The sequence below is a fragment of the Typopeltis vanoorti genome, chromosome 1 (assembly GCF_054136105.1).
Source record: "Typopeltis vanoorti isolate ZY-2024b chromosome 1, IOZ_Tvanoo_1.0, whole genome shotgun sequence".
Taxonomy (NCBI): domain Eukaryota; kingdom Metazoa; phylum Arthropoda; class Arachnida; order Uropygi; family Thelyphonidae; genus Typopeltis; species Typopeltis vanoorti.
Window position 1 is genome coordinate 120687176 of NC_143549.1, and position 21123 is coordinate 120708298.

General features: G+C 33.4%; 1 protein-coding gene across 2 annotated transcripts in view; it reads left to right on the forward strand.

Moving 5' to 3' along the window:
- LOC150110363 (intraflagellar transport protein 54-like) overlaps window positions 1-21123 on the forward strand; it is a 236646-nt gene that overhangs the window by 88614 nt on the left and 126909 nt on the right. Inside the window, exon 7 of one of the 2 annotated variants that reach the window (XM_090399066.1) lies at window positions 7315-7386. The exons of the other annotated variant lie outside the window; for it this stretch is intronic. Coding sequence (XP_090255192.1) covers window positions 7315-7386 — 72 coding nt within the window. The remainder of the gene's footprint in view (window positions 1-7314; window positions 7387-21123) is intronic. 2 annotated transcript variants of the gene reach the window in all.

Below are 21123 nucleotides of genomic sequence, written 5' to 3' on the forward strand. Positions count from 1 at the left end.
GCAATATCATATTAAAAACGAGGATATTAGGAAAGAACGTGACATTGTCTGCATCCAGGAATGCGTTAGCAGAGCTAATCTCAGGTGGTATGGTCACTTAAACAGAATGGGTGAGGAAAGATTAGCAAAACAAGTGATCTCTACCAGGTTGGCAGGAAAACGACCCAGAGGAAGATCAAGATAGAGATGGTTTGATACAGTACAAAGTGTCTTAGACGATAGAAATATAAGATCTGATAATGTTGGAGTCTTGACAAGTAACAAGACTGATTTGGAGGCAAATTGAAGATAGGAAGTTAGTAATGATGTAAATTTTTCATGTAGTGTTATCATATCCTGTGCACCCTTTGAGGGTACATTAGGAATTTGATGATGATGAGATATTCCATTGCTGATTGTCATTCATGTTTCTCTTTAATAGAACAAAATCTAGTAATATAATTAACTAAATTTGATGATTTTATGGATCCATCCATGCTTTATAGTCAGTTGCAAGAAACATAAGTTTCAAAAATTACCAGAGAACTTATAAGAATATAACCTTCAGTATCAGAATTGCATTACTTGGTATGCATTACTTAAATAATGCAAGCTTTGCCCATGCTTGCCTGAAAGCTGTTTTGAACTGTTGGTTCTCATCGCAGACCACGGAAACCTATAGACAACAAACCCCTCTTTTCAATACCATAGCAGTCCTATGTCAGAAAGTTTAATTCATCATAAATGAACTCTCAGTGGATGCATGATCAGTTAAGTAAAGAGCCAAAAGTCAATTTGGGATAAGTAAAATAGTAAAGTGAAAGATATAAATGCATCCAAAATTTTAAGTTTGTTTCTTTGGCTATAAATTATGGATGAATCAATGCCAATATCTTACTCATGCCAAATTGAAGCCTCTGACACTATACTTTAGTAAATGATTATGCATCTGCTTAGAGTTCACTTATGAGGAATTTACTTTCTGATAATAGAATTGCTGTGGTATTGAAAAGAATGTTTAAACTTGCAGCGCACACCTAGAAAATTCTTGAAATAATTTTTGAGCAGTTATTTGAAATAAATTTATTTATTTATTTCAATTATTTCTTTGAAATAAATGTTGAGCTATTACAAATGTCAACATTATTTGTTAGTGTGCAAGTGTTACCATTGAAGCATGTTGACTAGTTATATATGAAGAGAGTGACTGATGTGATTTCTTATGTGGAGTCTGCAACAAGATATCTACATGCATGCATTTTTAATGGCAAAGGGCAAGCAGAAATCACACTCTCTCTCTCTCTCTCTCTCTCTCTCTCTCTCTCTCTCTCACACACACACACACACACACACACACATACATTCAAACTGACTGAAATTTGCACAGATATTAAAGGGATGCAGGCTCTCAATAGCACACAGAGCTTGATTCTACTCACTGGATAGTTAGTCATCATTGAGCAGTTGCTCACTTAGTTATTCACTAAGTGCAGATGGTTATTCCTTGTAGGTGTTTCTTGTTAGATAACTAGCAAGAATGAAATGACCATGTATATTGAAACAACACCTCCTCCTCCTCCCACAAATACCATACTGTACATGCAAACAAAAGAAAGGATAATAATCCAAGGTATCTTCTTGGGCACAGAGGAATATGAAAAAGTTTATCTTTATCTAAAATCACTTTATCTAAAATTTGGGAGACAGTTATCTTGAGACCTTCAGCAAGATTCCATCATCACACCAGTTAGGACCATAGGATCCTGCCTTTCATATTCAGTCTCTGTGTGCTGTCCTGTTAATGTGCCTGCTTGCACATGCTTAGTTGTATTCTTTTGTGCTTGTTAAGATGCTTTGATGACCAAGGCGAAATATTGGCTTAATAATTTATTAGCTAAATTAATTTAGTTATTAATTTCTATCTCTAAACAGATTTCTAGAGATAAAATTTATATTTATGTAAAACTTGAAGTGAGATAGAATTGCCTTTGAGATTTTTTATATCATTAAGAGAGTTCACAGATACTAATTCACAAATAAAATTCTACTGAAAAAATTGAAACTGGCATGACACATAAGAGGGTGGGCTGAAAAGTTCTCAGCCTTGACCATAGAAGGCAACTATTGGCAAGATTTTTTTTTTCTAAGTTGGTACATCTGTCATAAGCATCCATGTGAAATTAAAGTCATTCTATCAAGTAGTCTGTTTTATACAGCTGTCTGAAGCAAAAGTGTTGTCTGTATCCCTTGAAATGGATTGAGTATCGTGCCATTATAAAATTCTTTGTAAAAGAAGGTTTAACACCAAAAGAAATTCATTCGAAGTTCATAAAAGTTTATGGGCACTCTTCTCCTTCATTTTTGACAATTAAGAAATGGGCTGCCAAGTTTAGATGTGGCCGTACCAGCCTTGAAAATGATCCACGTGAAGGACATCCAAAAAGTGTAACAACACCAGAATCATAGATCAAGTGCACGATATGGTATTGGATGACCAGCGAGTCAAAGTGCTTGAAATTGCTGAGACTATAGGCATTTCAAAAGAACATGTAGGATATATTTTGCATGAAGAATTGCAAATGAAAAAGCTTTGCAGTTGCAAAGCATGCTTGCTCACAGCAGATCAAAAATGCACTCGCATGAAAATCTTTGAACAGTGCTTGGGGCATTTTAACAAAAATAAAACTGATTTTGTGCATTGATTTATTACTATGGATAAGACTTGGATTCACCATTACACACCAGAATCCAAACAGCAGTGAAAACAGTGGACAGAAGCTGGTTGTTCAGCGCCAAAGAAGACAAAAATCGGTTCCATCAGCAGGAAAGGGCATGGCATCGGTGTTTTGGGATGCTAAAGGCATTTTGTTTATTAATTATCTTAAAAAGGGTAAAACAGTAACCGGGGAATATTATTCCAATCTTTTAACCAGACTAGACAAAAAAATTCATTTGAAAAGACCTGGTTTGCAGAAGAAAAAAATCATCTTTCATCAGGCGATTGCACCTGCCCACAAAGGTGTTTTGGGAGTGGGAAAATTAAGGGATCTGTAGTATGAATTATTAGAACATTCACCCTATTCTCCAGATTTGGCTACCTCTGACTTCTGTCTCTTCCCAAAACAAAAAATCTTCCTTGCTGGTCAACGTTTTTCTTCGAATCAAGAGGTGATTGCAGCTGTAGAGGGGTATTTTGCAGATCTTACCGAGAATCACTACAAGGACAGGATAATGGCGCTGGAGCATCGTTGGAATAAACGTATTAGTCTCGAGGGAGATTATGTTGAAAAATAAAGATAATTTTGAAATTATAAATTTGTTTTTTCATTGTTAGGCCGAGAACTTTTCAGACCACCCTCATATATTGAAAACTTAGTAAAAATTTGCCTCCATGATGTGCAACGCATATGAAACAGCTGAGTCATGATGAACAAGTTAAACCGAAACATAATTGAATTGTGGTGTTTAGAACATCACTAAAGATGTACAATAGATTTTGTTATTACCATGCCAATTTCTAGCTGTTAAATAGTTATTTATACTATGTAATCCTTTTTCACTTTATGAGGGATGGGGGTTCTGGAAAGTTCTAATAAACACCTAGAACAAAATGATATTCAACCAACTGACATATCAGTTGCTTTGATATTAGTTTTGTTTTAGGTGTTTATCAGAACTTTTTCAGATCCCTCGTAGCCTTATCATGCATAGGGATTCATATCTCAGATTTTTGATGTAATAGTCTTATTATCAAGTGATTTTTGTAATGATTTAAATGAATTTGCAAAAAAATTGTTTACTCTAATAAAGACCTATTATTGTAAGTGATTTAAAAAAAAAAAAAAAAAAAAAGAGGAAAAGATAAAGTTCAATTTGGAGAAGTCGTTATGTGCCAACCAGTCATTTTTGACTCTTGGTGATCTTGTGAATAAAGGCTCTCCATCCCACTCAGCCTCTTGTTCTTTTTTCAGCAATTGTATGTTCAAATTGGTAAGTTTTTTTATGTTGCCCATCCAACTCTTTTGTGGTCCTCCTCTTCTCATTCCCTCAATCATACTTAACATAACTGTCTTTTCCAATGATTCATCAGCTTCCATGATATGTTCAAAGTACATCAACTTCTGTTTAGCGATCATCGCCTCTTTCTTTACACTCTCTGAATCTTTCTTATTGGTCATTCTTGCAGTCCATGGGATTCTTAATTCTCCATGCCCATAATTCAACTGAATCAATTCGTTTTCTGTATTTCTTCTTAATAATCCAGCTTTCACATTGCGTGGTTACTGGAAATACTATTGCTTTGACAATTCTAACTTTCGTGATCTTACTCACAACACCTCTATCTTTCATAATTTTTATCAAAATGAATATATACGAATAATAGATGAATATTTCCTTCTGAAAAATTCTCTTATTCTCTCCGTGATCCATCTAATGTTTGCTATTTGGGCTCTAGTTCCTCTGCTAAAGCCTGCCTGTTCTTGTGGGATTTCTCCATTCACATATGGCTCCAACCTTTGTTGGATCACTTTTAGCATAACTATGCCTGCATGTGAAATTAAAGTGATGGTGTTCTATAATTTTCACAATCTCTGGACTTTTTTAATTAGGATGAATACTAATATTTTCCAAGCTACAGACCAATATTTTCTTCCAAACCTGTTGACAAATTTCAGTCAATATATTCACTACTTCATCCCCAACTGCTCTCAATAATTCTATTAAACTCCAGAAGCTCTTCTTTTTGACTGCTGTTCTGTTGCTGATCTCACTTCACTTTTCATTATCATGGGCCTCAATAAATTCTCTCCTTTCAAATTCTCCTTCAATATTATTATCTTTCTTGTACAAATCAATTATTTACATACTCTGTCCATCTTTTTTTTCTCACTACTTCTTCCATCAGACATTTTTCCAAATTACTTTTTGCAACTCGTAATCTACTGATAGACTTCCCTGTAACATCATTTATTTTTCTAAACAGATCTCTTAGTTCTACCTGTAATACTCCTTTCTTCAGTTTCCCTCCACCTTTTGTTTAGATGTTTTTCCTTATCTTTCCTAGCCTCTCTGGAAATCTGCACTCATTGTCTCTTTCTTTGTTTCTCTTGAAGTTTCATTTTTCTTTCCTCTGGTATTTGAATAACTTCTGGCAACTATTTACAGTCTTTCTTTGTTATTGCTTTACTTTGCCTTTGCTATTTCTATGACTTTACATTTTGTTTCTTTCCACAGTTCTAATTCTCTTCATGTCTTTTCCATACCTTTTAATTTCTTTCTGACTTCTACTATAAATGTTTCATTTATATGATTTAAGTCAAATCTAATACTATCCTTTTGTTTCTTCTTAGCCATTAATTTCAATTTAACTTTAGCTATAAATAATTCATGATCTGTCCCACAGTCTGCACCAGGTAGTATTTTTGCTGCTTGTATATCACTTCTCTGCCTTCTGGCAACAATATGATCTCTCTAATTTCCGTATTCAAAATTAGCTAAGTCCATGTGTACAATCTTTTATGTCAGTGTTTCTCAAACTTCAGATATTCACTTACCCCTTCTTAAATTTTCATTATTACCAAGTATCCCCTAATTAATTAAAAATAAATTAATTTAAAATATTAATTAAAAATAAATATCTATTTTATTTGAATTTATATATTCATGTAAACAAAAAATATGATTTATTTTTAATTTTTGGTTCTCTAGAGATGTCAGATGACACACTCTTATCAATTTAATTCTATCCAGATGCAATATCAACGTCTTCTTGTTGCTTACAGCTACTTGTATTGCTATATTGCTCTCTTTTGGGGGTTTTATAAATTCAATCTTTAACCATTGATCCATATGTAAGAATTTGAAAGCTAAAAAAAATACTGTATTTACTCGAATATAACTCTAACTTTTTCCCAAAATTAAAGCTAAAAAATTGTGTTGCAAGATATGCGCGGGAATTGGAAATTAAAGTTTTCAGAAAAAAAAAGAAAATGGTGCTATCACTACTTTTGGCATCGAGAACAGTTTCTTTGTGCATCATCAAAGTCATCTACCCAAATAGCATCATCTTCTTTCCCATGATTTCAAGCAAAAATTACCAGTAATTTACATGACCTTGAGATACGTAGAGCAGCAAAGAACTGCATATGATTGGTGCATTATTAACAAAAGTTTGCCGGAACCAAAAACAAATTAGCATTTCAACAGTTGAGTTGAAATGCTAATTCCCTTCAACCGAATTCCATAATATCTGAAACACATTCACTATATATTTCTTAGTTTTAACACGTTAACGACGGGGGTGGTGTCAAGCAAAACCATATGTTCTACCGGCAACATATGGTTTTGCTTGTCTATAAATAATTTTCTGTTGGAGAGGGGATGTGATTCATTAGTTAGTACTGTTTTATCCCAGTTGTCTCTAATTGCACTGTTTGTTGAAAAATATAATGACTCCTTTAATTATGCATAGCCGAAAACTGCCACGTAAAAAAAAAAAAAAAAAAAAAAAAAAAAAAAACCTAACGACCTTTCGCATACCTGGGGGGTACACGTACCACACTTTGAGAAACACTGTTTTATGTTGTTGAAAGCAAGTGTTTGCAATAAAGCAACTGTTCTCGACACTAAACTTCAACATTCTTTCTCCTACTTCATTCCTCAGTCCTAAACCATTTCCAGTGTTGCCTCTTTTTTTTTCTTCTACTTTTGCATTCCAATCACCTAATATCAAGAGAAATTCTCTTTTATTAATACTGTATACTACTTGTTGCATGCTGCTGTAAAATTCTGTAACCTCATCTTCACTTGAATCTGTAGTGGGTTTATAAACTTGTATGAGTGTAACATTCAATTCACTGGATATGCCTTTATTCTGATTAGAATTATTCTATCCAGACAGTGGGTTGTAATCCAAAATGTATTTTCTTCCAACTGTGAATGCCATTCCATTTCTTGAAGATTTCTATGTACAGAGTAATACATCATGAAATTGTTGGTATCAAAGTGACCCATTCCTGTCAATCTCATTTCACTGATTCCTAAATCTTAACATGAGTTCTTCTCATTTCTTTCTTTATCAGTTCCAGTTTTCCTTGATACATGTTTTTTACATTCTGCATTACTATTATATCTAAATCAGTAAAGTGGAGGCATCTTCTTCTGAGATTAACTCTGTTACAAGTTGAACTTCCAGAATGCTTGGAGAAGGTATAAAATTAAAAAAAAAAAAGAAAAAATGCATTAAATATTTTGTATATCATTTTATTAATAATCCTGCATGAATTGTTTTTCTTTCTTAGTAATCTTGTTGTATAAATTTGAAATGTTTAACAGCAAGAAAATGAGTCAGAAGTTGTTCCTAATGCTGCTGCCAACTTAGAAGAACAGAAACCTCTTGTTAAAGAAGTAAGATTCTGTGTGAAGAGTTTTTTTTTTTTTTTTTTTGTGAGAAAGTTTAATGACCATTTAGTTAATGTAGCATAGCTCATTTTTGTATTTAGAGAATTCCTACTATTGATCATTTATTTAATTACTAGATTCAGTTAAAATACAGTAGTTTCTTGCTCTAACTATAGGAAACCTGTAGGGATCAGAGAAATGGTTTGTTATAACATAGTTTGCTGTAATTCATTTGGAACAACAACAAAAAAAAAAAAAAATACACCCCTCCGTTAGTTCTCGGGAATAAATACTCAAGGCATTTCAGGGCTAACTATAACATCTTGGCTTTAAGTGAGCTGTAATTTTGATACTGCTGTGTCTAAGAACTGACGGAGGGTGTATTTTTTTTTTTTTTTTTTCAAATATTATTAAAAATGCATTAAATTTGTATAAAAAACTTTATTAAAGGTGGGGGGGGGAACATTCTATTTATACGTCACTTCAATCTTTCATTTCTGGTATGTGAACTACATAAATTTGGAAGAAGTAGACTTTTTTTACTGTCTTTAGCAATTTTTTTAATTTTTAAATTAAAATTTTAATTTTAATTTACATTTTTGATCTTGTATTCCATAAAGAATCACTAACTTCACTCCCCTTCTCAGTTGTCTGTGGTAATTTACTGTGTAGAACTAAATTGTGCTATTGACAGCCGGCACACACACATACACACACACACCTTTAATTCTTCTACAAATTTCAGTCAGTTGAGAATACCAGCAAGTGTGATGCTAAATCTCCACTCACCTTTAGTCATTAAAAATGCATGTAGATGCCTTGTTGCACTGCATAAGGAATCACATTGCTCTCTCTCTTCACATGACTAGTCAAGGCCTCCTTCAACAGCAGCTCTCCTTATCTGATTTATAGTCACTCTATGAATGCCTTGATATTTGGAACAGTTCAGAACTGGTTATTTCAAATAAATAACTAATCAAAAAGTATTTCTTCTTCAATTTTCTGGGTGTGCTGCACATCCCTAGCCCACCAGGAATATATGTCCCTGAATAATAATATTCATTTAATATCTTACTTTTGCCAAATTGAGGCATTTTGGCTCTTTACTTGAGTAATTAATTATGCACTACCAAAATATTACTTATAATAAATGTAACTTCTGACATAGGATTGCCAAGGTGTTTTAGCTGTATTTGGGTTTTCTCTGATGAGAACCAACCAGTTGAAAACCGCTGTCGGGCCAGTTAAACCTAAGTTAAACATTAATAAAAGGTGAACATTTGGGCTTTTGAGCAGAGCTCTTGTCGTTTAAGTAGTGCATACCAAGGCAACTCTCATGCCAAAATTATATTCACATAAGCTCTCTGGTAATTTTTGAAACTTAAATTTCCTTCTATATTTGCCTCTAAATTATGATGGATCCATAATATCTGCATTTTGATATTTTTTTTAATCTTTTTTATATTTGAAAAGTTAAATAAATATTACAGATATGATCCATATCCGGAGTTTAAATTAATTTCTCAGTTAGCTGTTTGCTAGCAACATAACAGTGGGAGTGAAAACTGCTATGCATATTATGATATTGTCCTACTGGAAATGTTCATCTTTCAAGACTTAAAAGAAGGTTTTTTAAAACTTCTGAATTCCTTACCTTGCTTAAAATAATTTAAATGATGATAATTGATTAAATAATTCAAAATTCAAATTTACATTTCTGGAGTTTGAACCGTTACCAAAATGTTAAAAATAAAGAACTTTTAAATACAGTACATATGTGGGTAGGGTAGGGAAATGTAAAATGAGAAACAAGAACTAGAATAATCGAAAAATGCTGATTCAATAAATTTAAAGTTTCAATACAAATTGTTTTTACTGGAACTTTGAAATTCCAGTAAAAACAGTGCAGTTACCTTCAAAAGATTCAGAACTAACTGAAATGAAAACATTTTGTAGTGTGTGTGGAGGGGATCTATTTTGTTCTTCCATTAGCAATTCCAGACAATAAATCAATTTAATTTGCATGCATGTTTGGGCTCATTTGGTTTAAGAAAGAACACTCATTGCTAAAAGTGATCTTTGAACCTTATATATATATTTATCAACTGCACACTTGAGAGGCCGCAAAACCTATAAGTAGTTAAAGAAAGAAAGAGCTTGTTGCAATGTTTCTTGAACAGATGGAAGCCTGGAGAAAGCAGTGTGAAAAACATGGTTCAGTAAGTTTGAACTGAAATCTATGCAGATCTTGACTAGTTACTTCTCAGGTTTTTATTTGTTTAATTAACCATTTCAGTGAAATAGCACCCATAAAATGCCTATAGAATGGTGGCATAATGCGGAAACAGTGTTTGTGATAAAAAGTGATCTGAGTGAATGTGAGAGAGAAATCTTCTGTTCAGAGGACTATCTTTTGCTTGATATCATCAAGCATTTTTGGGAGGCTCTTTGATGCACCTTAAATATGAAATCAGTGTTCTATGTGTTAGGAGCTGTACGGATAAGAAGTTGTCTTGAATGACACACGACATTACATTTTTTGGAATCATGGATATAATCTGTGTGAACCAGGAAAGACTAACATTTTTAAGTCAGTCAGAAAAGAGAAATTTGGTTTTGCCTTGGAGATCTTAATATCATCAAAGTAAAGCAAAGTGAATCTTTTGTTTGAGAAATGAGATAACTGTGTTTTGGTAGCATTAAGTTCTAGACTATCATCAAACTACTGGAGAATTGCAGTGAGATCAGTATTTATGATATTGGGTAAACACTGATCTCATTGCAATTCTATAATGGATTCTATTCTAGTATAATGGATAATTTAACATCTTGCTGTTTTAGAATATTTGAGTTCTGCAAGATTTGTGAAATGTAGAAGAAAATGGAGTGGCTACAGAACTGTGGGTTTTAAGGTTTGTGAGGGAAGGTCATTACTGTGTAGGAGAAATGTGAGCAAAAGTAAAAAGCCCTGAAATTATTTCAACAATGAGATGAATCCCACAGTGTGAGACCACAATCCGTCTTATTAGAGAAACTGAAGTGGTTTGAAAAAGTTTCGTGTTTGGTCCCTAGAAGAGCAGGATTTCCACATATATGAAATAGAAAAAATTATATATAAAATTGATAGAAAAAAAATCCCATAATACTAATGTGCCATAGAAGTACAACCTTTTGTGGTGGGAGTCTTAAAATCTGGCATTATTGGGGAAATTTGAAAAGGAAAGAAATTGGTGGCTTATATGTAAAGTGTATAAATGAAGACCATAAAGTGGAAACTTCAATACATTATTATTTTATTTTATTTATTTATTTTATTTTTTTTTTAGTCAAGTAGGAACCTATTGGCATTTTTCTTGAACATCCAAAGTTTGTAATCTTTGGAATAGCCTTCCACCTCTTCTGAGGCAGGCTATTCCATAGAACAAGAAGTGAAGAAAACTTAGTTCAATGAGTTTGATCAGCAACCTTACATTTTCATAGACTTACGAAACTGGATTTTAATATACTTTGATTGAAGATATTACAAGATATTAATTTTGTTGATTTCATGCACAAATTAAATATGCTTTAAATTTGTATCATACTCGGGTTTTGAAAGCCAACTTAGTGGCAGAAATTACATTTCTACATTATATAAGTTACACAATGATATTATTGCAATACCTCTGATTAGAGGTTTTTTTTTTTTTTTTTTTTTTCCTGCTGGAGCAGAAAGTAAGTTATGCTTAACAAGAAACTCTTGGTTTCATTCCTTATTTTACACAAATGTGAGCAAACAGAAGTTTACATGTTATCTCCCCAAATTTACCTCTCACCAATAAAGACCCCAACAAAGTTTCAAACCAGGTTTGGGTAGTAATTTTCTCATCATCATCACAAACCACGGGCTCACTGCCCATTGGTGTCTGATGCCTCCTTCACCCTAATGTACAGTGTCACAGTTTCTGCAAACCCATTTCACACAAGTCCTTTATGTCGTCTATCCATTCTCTGTATGATCTACCTCTACCTCTTCTTTCCCATAATGCATTGCATTATTCATGCCTAATAGAATGAAAGATAGAAACACGAGTAGGAGACATTAACAAAATAATTTTTAAAAAGGATGGAAAAACCTTACAAAATTTTATTAGGTATGACTGAAAAATTTTGTTATCTCTGCTAAAAGGGAACAATTAAATGAAAATTGCATGCTAAAAACAAGAGGAAAATGTACTCTGTATACCAGCAAAGTCCATGGTAAAATATAATTTTTAACAGAAATATTGAATGCATATACTTTTTTTTAGCTGCCACATTCAGTTGCACTTTTGGGAACTCAGAAATGTTTACAGATCTAATCCTAGTGCTCTTCTAAACATACTTGTATACCTACCTGTCCACCCATAATATGGAAGACTGAGAAACCTGGATGAGTTAGAGGAAACACTTGATCTTTTGGAGAGTGTTAAAATATTACTCATTTGTGAACGGTGGAAGGAATCCTGGTGGTACCTCTATGCCACGATAGCTTTTCAGATAAACTGTGACATAAGTAATAGAAACCCTAAAGGTGTCTGTCCTCTTTGAGATTAGAGTTATAACCATTACAGAGAAAAATGTATTCACTATGCTTCTTTCTTTTAAGGTTACATGGTGATCAGCACTCATATTTGTAAATTTAGGGACACAAAAACACACGTGTTGAACAGATTATTTTATTAATTACTAATAAAATAAAACTTGACATTTCGACCCCTATATCGAGGTCATCATCGGACGAATACAACTGTATAAGGAACCAAGCTACATGCTCATGCCCTGTATACCGGTAAACTAAATCTACATAGTTAATAAATCCTTTTTCCTAGCCTGACCTCTAGTGATAAAAAATTAAAATAAAAATAAAATTAAATTAATTAATTAAAAAAAAAAAAAAAAATATATATATATATATATATATATATATATATATATATACAACTACAATAAACTGCTAAAGTCCTCATGTATTAATATTCTTCTGGATAGTTCTGATTGTTAAAATGATTTCTTTCAGTTGCTGTTGAATGTTACAAACACTTCACCAGGTTGTCTTCTTGTAGTGGGATTTTTCTAAGGCTAGTTTAGGTTGTTATACAGGTTGTAGATGGGTCCTCCACATTCTTGAAATGGTTAGGCCATCATTTTTGTTGAGATTTGGGTTGTGTTTGAGCATTTCACATGACTCTTTAAATTTTCTCTCAAACCAGGTTTTGGTGCGGTGTAGGGACTTGATATTTTTCCAGTCAATTCTGTGGTTTGTGTGGAGTGCGTGGTCAGAAAGGCTGGTTTTACCAAAATGGAGGTATTTAATGTGTCGTTTGTGTTCGTCTTGTCTGATTGGGATAGTTCTCCCTGTTTTCCCTATGTAAACAGGGCGAACTATCCCAATCAGACAAGAAGAATACAAACGACACATTAAATACCTCCATTTTGGTAAAAGTGGCCTTTCTGACCATGCACTCCAAACAAACCACAGAATTGACTGGAAAAATACCAAGTCCCTACACCGCACCAAAACCTGGTTTGAGAGAAAATTTAAAGAGTCACGTGAAATGCTCAAACACAACCCAAATCTCAACAAAAATGATGGCCTAACCATTTCAAGAATGTGGAGGACCCATCTACAACCTGTATAACAACCTAAACTAGCCTTAGAAAAATCCCACTACAAGAAGACAACCTGGTGAAGTGTTTGTAACATTCAACAGCAAGTGAAAGAAATCATTTTATAACTCAGAACTATCCAGAAGAATATTAATACATGAGGACTTTAGCAGTTTATTGTAGTTGTATTTATATATATATATTTTATTTTATCTTTTTTAATTAATTTATTTTATTTTATTTTTTATCACTAGAGGTCAGGCTAGGAAAAAGGATTTATTAACTATGTAGATTTAGTTTACCGGTATACAGGGCATGAGCATTTAGCTTGGTTCCTTATACAGTTGTATTCTTCCGATGATGACCTCGATATAGGGGTTGAAACGTCAAGTTTTATTTTATTAGTAATTAATAAAATAATCTGTTCAACACGTGCGTTTTTGTGTCCCTAAATTTACAAATATGAGTATTCACTATGCAGCAATTCTTGATATAAGAAAGTTCCCGTGGAATGAGAAGTAGGTGAACGATGAACCAAAGATTTGATTAAGCTCTTTTGAGAGCATGATGACTAGTAGTGGCATCAATATAGGAATGTTCATTCCTGTCTGTAGATAGAAAACTGTAACTACTATCCATAGATTAATCAGAGCGATTGCACATTGTGAAGATCTATTTATCATCATAATTAAAATAAAAATGACTATCTCAAACTTTCCCAGTTCTGGAAAGTGATTTACCAAAATATACCTTACCATTGTAGTTAATGGTATGTGTTGTTTCTGTTGCAAATTAATTACTTGAAGACCTTCTATAAATGTGGGCATGATCAATAGAGTTCATATTCAGTGATGATGCTAATTGGAGTCATATTTGTTTGTTTTTGATGGAAAATAGTTTGAAGTATTTGTCAAAACACTCTTGAAAATCCTCGTAATGCTTGACACAGTGTATTTGCATCTTTTTTTTAATCAACTAATCAGAAACCTTTACATATTATGTAAATGATGACAAAGATGTGTCAGTTGCTACTAGGTATTAGTGCAGAATAAAATAGATCATTTCCTCAGAAATGTTAAAGATTTTAATAAGCATTTTCTTAACTATGAAAGAACATAAAAATTAAAGATTAAAAAAAAAATTAAAAATTAAAGTAGAACAGCCATGGAATCCTATGGATAGCAGTCTTCCTCTGCTCAGGCAGTGTCACACAGCGCAGATGTTTAAGATTGACTTCATGAAGCATGCAGTTAGTCTATTTTTACAAAGGGAATGTAGATAAGCAAATTTCACCAAAAATCCATGCTGATTTACTAAAATGTTATTAAAAAGTGTTAAATTCATTTCTGTACAAGGGGATATGGATAGATATTTAGAAAAAAATACAATTTGGAAATATATTGCTGTTGTTATTATTGTACTGGCACCTCCACAAAGTCCGAAGACTCATCATGGGACATCCAAATTATCCACACAATCTATCATACCTTTCCTTGAACCCATTAACAGGTGAAGGCACTAACAACCAACTTTGGCAACCCATTCTGTTCATTCACAACTCCAAGTAAAAAATCTAGTCCTCACACCTCTACTAACCACACTTTTACTCAACTTCCATGGATGACTTCTTGTTCTGCCCCCAATCTCAAGCCAACTGCTTGAAACATTTCCTCTGCATCACTCCTACAAAATCCTATATTATTCTCATAATATATTAACTAAGATAGTGAATATATTATGAGAATGACCAACTTAGACAAAGATCCAGCTGGAATTAAGATTGGTGGCAGAAAAATAAACAATTTAAGATATGCAGATAACACAGCCCTCATAGCAGAAACTAAGAAAGATCTGGGGTGGTTGAGTCTGTTGTTTAAGAGGGAAAGTAACAAAGCCAGGCTTAACATCAGCAAAACAAAAGTGAGGTCTTCTGGCAATTTAAATGAATTTATAATAAAGGGAGATAAAATAAAAATTATCGAAAGTTATGATACTGACACCTAGAATCAGAAATGATGGTAAATGTGAAGATGAAATTAAAAGAAGGGAAAAAAGCTATGTTAAACTTGTCAAAAATTATGAAGATAGAGGTGTGTGTAAGGCCACAAAAGTTAGAATTGTCAAAGCAGTGGTATTTCCAGTAATGATGTATGGATGTGAACGCTGGATTATTTAAGAAGAAAGACAAAGTAAATGGGTTGCTTAAGGGTCAAAGCTGTATAACTGAGAGGAAACCTCCACATAGCCTTTAAAGGAATGCGGAGAATCGACCACGACTTCTGACCTAATGTCCAATCCTCACCTTCTCACGGTGCACCCTGTTGGGTATCTACTTGGATACTGAACGAACGAGGATGGGCTAGCAATTTGGGATTTAGCTGAATAGATTGTATTCTTATTGGTTAAACCAAAATAAAAATGATGATACAACATGACAAAATTTCATGCCGGCTGGGGTGTTGCCCAGTTAAACAAGGCCCCCCGTTGTTTTCGCCAGGGAACCAGGACAAACAGCGAAAAGTCAGCTACTGGAACAAATCTGAAAACAAACCATAACTCAACATCACCAGAGTTAAAGATTGGTACTATTAACAACATAAGAAGCCTGAACGGCAAAGGAATGGACTAAATGAGGAATTAGATAAGTACCAGATAGACATAATAGGGGTGACCGAAACAAAAAAGACAAAAACTGGTGAGATCTTTCTGAGCAATAAATACAAAATGTTATATTCAGGCAATGACAATCAAGGAAAAGAAGGAGTAGCCATAGTATTCTACACTAAATACGAGGCTAATCTTCTTGAATGGCAGTCAGTCTCAAGTAGAGTGATGTGGGCAAATATGAGAATGGGGAACTGGACAATGAGACTTATTTGTGCCTATGGTCCCACAGGAGGTTCTGCTAATAGAAGTGGAGGGATTTTTTGATGATTTAGAGAAAGCAACTGACACAATGAAAAAAGAAAAGTTACTCCTTGTTGGGGATCTAAGTAGCAGAGTAGGAAATGATTGTGAGACACAAAAATATTTTGGGAAAATTTGGAGAAAAGAGCAAAGCTAATAATAATGGCAAATATCTGTTGGATTTCTGCTCAGGAAATGGACTGGTTATTACTAACACCATGTTCCAACATAAAAATGTGCACAAATTCACATGGAGAGAAGAAGCAAGGAATAAGAAAAGTCTCATTGACTATGTTATTGTTGATAGTGATGTTTTCTCCCTGGTGCAGGACATCAGACTGTACAGAGGATTTGAAATTGGAAGTGATCACTATTTAGTCTTGAGCAGAATAAAATTGAATTTCATATTGAAAAGAAGAACATGTAAGAAACTTTTAAAGCGAATAAAAGTTGAGCAGCTCTCAGATGTGAACTGTAGACTAAAATACACAAAGATTATTGAAGAAAAAATGAAAGAGTTTGAGAACAGGAATCAAACCTTGGAAATTTAGTGGCAAACTCTGAAGAAAACATTGATTGATTCTGCCAGAGAGGCATGTGGTTAGGTTGTCTGCAAGGATAAAAAAATCAGAACTCCATGGTGGACACAGGAAGTTAAAGAGGCAGTGAAGGAAAAGAAGAAAGCATATCAAAAGTTCCTGTCAAATAAGTCAGCTTGTGCTCTTAGAGAATACAGAGACAAATGCAAGAATGCTAAACACTGTGTAAAACTAGCAAAACAAAAGTCATGGGAGGACTTTCCCAAGAATATAGAAAATAAATATCAAGAAGGTGGCAAAATATTCTGGAGGTTGTTGAAGAAGCTTAGGAATGGAGCAAAGAGTGCTGTAAAAGGAGTTAGAGATGATAAAGGTGATATGAAAACGGGAGAAAAAGATATTCTTCAAGTATGGAGTAATTACTTTGAAAAACTGCTAAATGAAACAAGCAGTGATGACAGCACAGTGGGAAAAAACACCGTCTACGCATGCCGTCAGGAATACATATCCATACTTGAAGTAGAAAAAAAGCCATGAAAGGCTTGAAATGTGGAAAGGCAGTAGGAGTAGATGATATTCGACCAGAAATGCTGAAGTATGGTGGTATAAGAATCTTACAGTGGCTGCACTGCATAATTCAGAAAGCCTGGACATAGGGACGAATTCCCAATGATTGGAGTAGAGCTCTCATAGTACCCATATATAAAAAGGGAAAAAAATTGAATGTGAGAATTACAGAGGTATTTCCCTATTGAGTGTTCCTGGCTAGATTATGCAAGTATACTTGAGAAATGGTTGAGAAGAATTGTGGAAGAAAAGCTTGGTGAAGAACTAGCTGGATTCAGGCCAAATAGAGGCTGTCAGGATCAGATCTTCACTTTACGACAAATAGTCGAGAAAGCATGGGAATATAACAAAGGTCTATTTAAGTTTTGTCGATCTGGGAAAGGCATATGACAAGGTGCCAAGAGGGAAGCTATTCAATGTGCTACAGTTATATGGTGTCAGTGGGGCATTATATCAAGCAATACTTTGTCTTTATTTGAGTTGTAAGTCAGCAGTTAGAATTGAAGGAAGTACATGAAGATGGTTTAATGTTAAATCTGGTGTGAGCCAAGGATGTACATTATCCCCTCTGTTATTCATTATCTATATGGATCACATTATGAAGGAAAATGGTATTAAACATGATATCAAAATTGGAAATGTTAAAGTCAGGTCTTTGCTTTATGTGGATGATGTTATACTTCTAAATAAATCCTCTACAAGTCTGCAAGATTCTCTGACTAAATTGAATAGCTGTTGTAATAGATATGGTATGAAGGTCAGCAATAAAAAGACAAAGACAATGAAAATAGGCAGAATCATTGAAAATGTCAACTGTGTTGTGAATGGAGAACCTGTGGAACAAGTAAAACATTTCAGCTATTTAGGCACGATTTTTACTGAAGATGATAAATTAAATATAGAAATAGACAACAGAATCAGCAAAGCTGGTATGGTTGGAAGTCAATTGAATAAATTCATATGGAATAAGAGAGAAATTAGTCAGAACACTAAATTAGCTGTATACAAGACAGTGTTCAAACCAGTTTTAACTTATGGATCTGAGAGCTGGGTCAAAAGTAAAACACTTGACCAAAGACTAGAGACTTCAGATATGAGAGTCCTGAGAAAGATTAGAGGCGTGAACAAATGGCATCAGTGGCATTATCATATTAAAAATGAGGATATTAGGAAAGAACTTGACATTGTCAACATCCAATATTGCATTAGCAAAGCTAATCTCAGGTGGTATGGTCACTTAAACAGAATGGGCGAAGAAAGATTAGCAAAACGAGTGTTCTCTGCCAGATTGGCAGCAAAATGACCCAGAGGAAGACCAAGATATAGGTGGATTGATACGATACAAAGTGCCTTAGATGATAGAAATATAAGATCTGATAATGTTGGAGTCTTGACAAGTAACAGACTGATTTGGAGGAAAATTGTAGATAGGAAGTTAGTAATGATGTAATTTTTTTCATGTAGTACTATCATATCCTGTACATCTCTTGAGGGTACGTGGCAGGAATTTGATTTGTTTGAATTGGGCCTTGAGGAGACTGTTAATAATCCCATGAAATTTAAGAATGACTAATAAGAAGTTTTAGAGAGTATAAAGACAGAATGCTCCTTGGAGACAGTGATCACTAAACAGAAGTTAATGTATAATTTAAAGATGCCAAGAAATTATATTCTTGGTTTAATCCTTTATCCAAGTGTAAGCAAACAAAGTTTGTGCATGAAGTAACTTCATCATTGGCAACTCATATATAGAGGCTAATGATTTCATATCACTTGTCTTAGTATCCCATAATGCAAAGCACATATTCTTATGAACATGTATAGTCATGAAAGTACTTCACCTGCAAAGTTTATCAAAGTGTGATAAAGTGCAAACTTTATCAATCAAAGTTTGCTTGCACTTGGATAAAGGATTAAATGAAGAATATAATTTCTTGGCATCTTTAAAAATTATAATGTAACCAAGCGCAAAAACTTTTAGCAAAAGTTAATGTATCTTTGGACATATTATGTGAGCAGTTGAATCATTAAAAAAAGGCAGTTATGTAGGGTAAGACTGAGGGCATGAGAAGGAGAGGAAGACCTGCAAAAGAGTTGGATGGACAACATAAAGGATGCATTAAAACTGTTGAAAGAAAAGACAATTGGCGGAGTGAAATGGAGAGCATTTGTTCACAAGATTACCAAGAGTTGAAAACGACTGGATGGCACTTAACAATCTTTGAAAATATCTAAATCAGGACTACATTTCTATTCTTGGGATGACGTTCAACTCTAGCTTCTTCAGTTACTGTAAAACTTCATTATTTTGCTCAAAATGTTACCATTACTTACTTCGAACTTCGTACACAGCTGTCTGTTACCACATATGAGGAGATGCACCAAAAAAAAAAAAAAAAAAGTCTAAAATGTTTATGAATTCTCTTTCTCTCATACAGACCCACAAGTGCTCTTATTTAAAGTGGAATCCGTTTTCTTCCCTTTCTTCTAATAAATAAAAATGTGAATGACATCTAACTGATCAACACTTATGCTCAACTTGAAATCGAGGTTTTAAGCATGGATAGTGGATAAATTTCATCACTCTTTGAGAACCACCATTACCCTGCTTATTGGAGATCTGAAGTGACTTGAAAAAGTTACTTGGATAGTGGATAAATTTCATCACTCTTTGAGAACCACCATTACCCTGCTTATTGGAGATCTGCAGTGACTTAAAAAAGTTACATATTTGGTCCCTAAAGCAGGAATTCCAGATTATCTAATCCTTACTCCATGCACAGTACTAATGTACTATAGCAGGGGTGGCCAGAGTTTTTGTAGCAATAGCATAGTTACCTACCAGAAATTGTTAAGAGCCACATTCCAAAGGTCTATGTCAGTCATACGTACACATATAAATACAATATCATTTATAAGGGAAAAAAAAGTTTTTGAAACGTTATATTTAATATTACATATTTTTTTTACATGTATTTAAATTTTTTTATTTACTCTTTACTAGTAGAAGGTTTATAGATTTCTAAGTTAGCAACTAATTTTTGATAATATTTGGTTTGTAATTAGTAATTGAACTTCTTATTAATTCTTTCAAATGTTTGTTTGTTAATTGAGAACTATACTTGAATTTTACAAATTTCATTGTTGAATACAGTGATTCAACATCATACGTCGATCCAAAAATTGATAATAAACGATATGCTGCATTTTTTAAATTTCTGAACTTTATGGTAGGTACACATTTCCAAAATTCATTGATTGAATTTACTGATTTATGTAACATTTTAAGACCTTCGTCTTCTTGCATTTCTATTAACTCCATTTCTCCTGATGCTGTTCCAGGAAGTAAGCTTTTTAAAAGCGGGAAACCATTGTTAATTACATCAATTTCAAATGGATTTAATAGAAATGCGATAGATGGTTTTAATTCTTGTAAGTCTAAAAATCGTTCTTCAAAATCGTCCAAAGGTTGTTTAATTTTGCTCGATAGTTACTGATGGCTGTAGGAAGAATATCACATTCATTCTGAATTCGCTTTTTTCAAACATGGAAAGTGATTGAATGTCTTTTCACGTATATTTTTTTGAAAAAGTTGTAATTTTTTTTAAACTAAAAATGCTCTGATTCAATTCTGAAATATTCTTGTCTTTGCCTTGCAGCCACACATTGAAATTTTTTAAATGTTCCATTATTTCGGTAAAAAGCATTAAGTCCTGGATCCATTCATTGTTTTTTAATTGCAGATATGATTGCTTTTTTATATCTAGGAATTCGATAATAGGTTCCAATAAAACTACAAATTTGTTCAATACATCATACGTAGATAACCATCTCACTATGCAGTACAATGATAAATCATTTATTTGTTCATTCAAATCAAGTTCATCAATAAAATTTCGAAACTGACTGTGGTTTTTTGTATTGATCCGAATGAAATTTACGATTTTTATGAGTGGTGTAAACACATGTTCAAAATTAAAGTGTTTTACAACAAGATGTTCTCGATGCAAAATACAATGAATTTGAATGAAATTGGGAATGCTTTCATCTTTTTTTAAAAGTCCAATTAATCCTACATTCTTACCCACCATTGCTGCTGCTC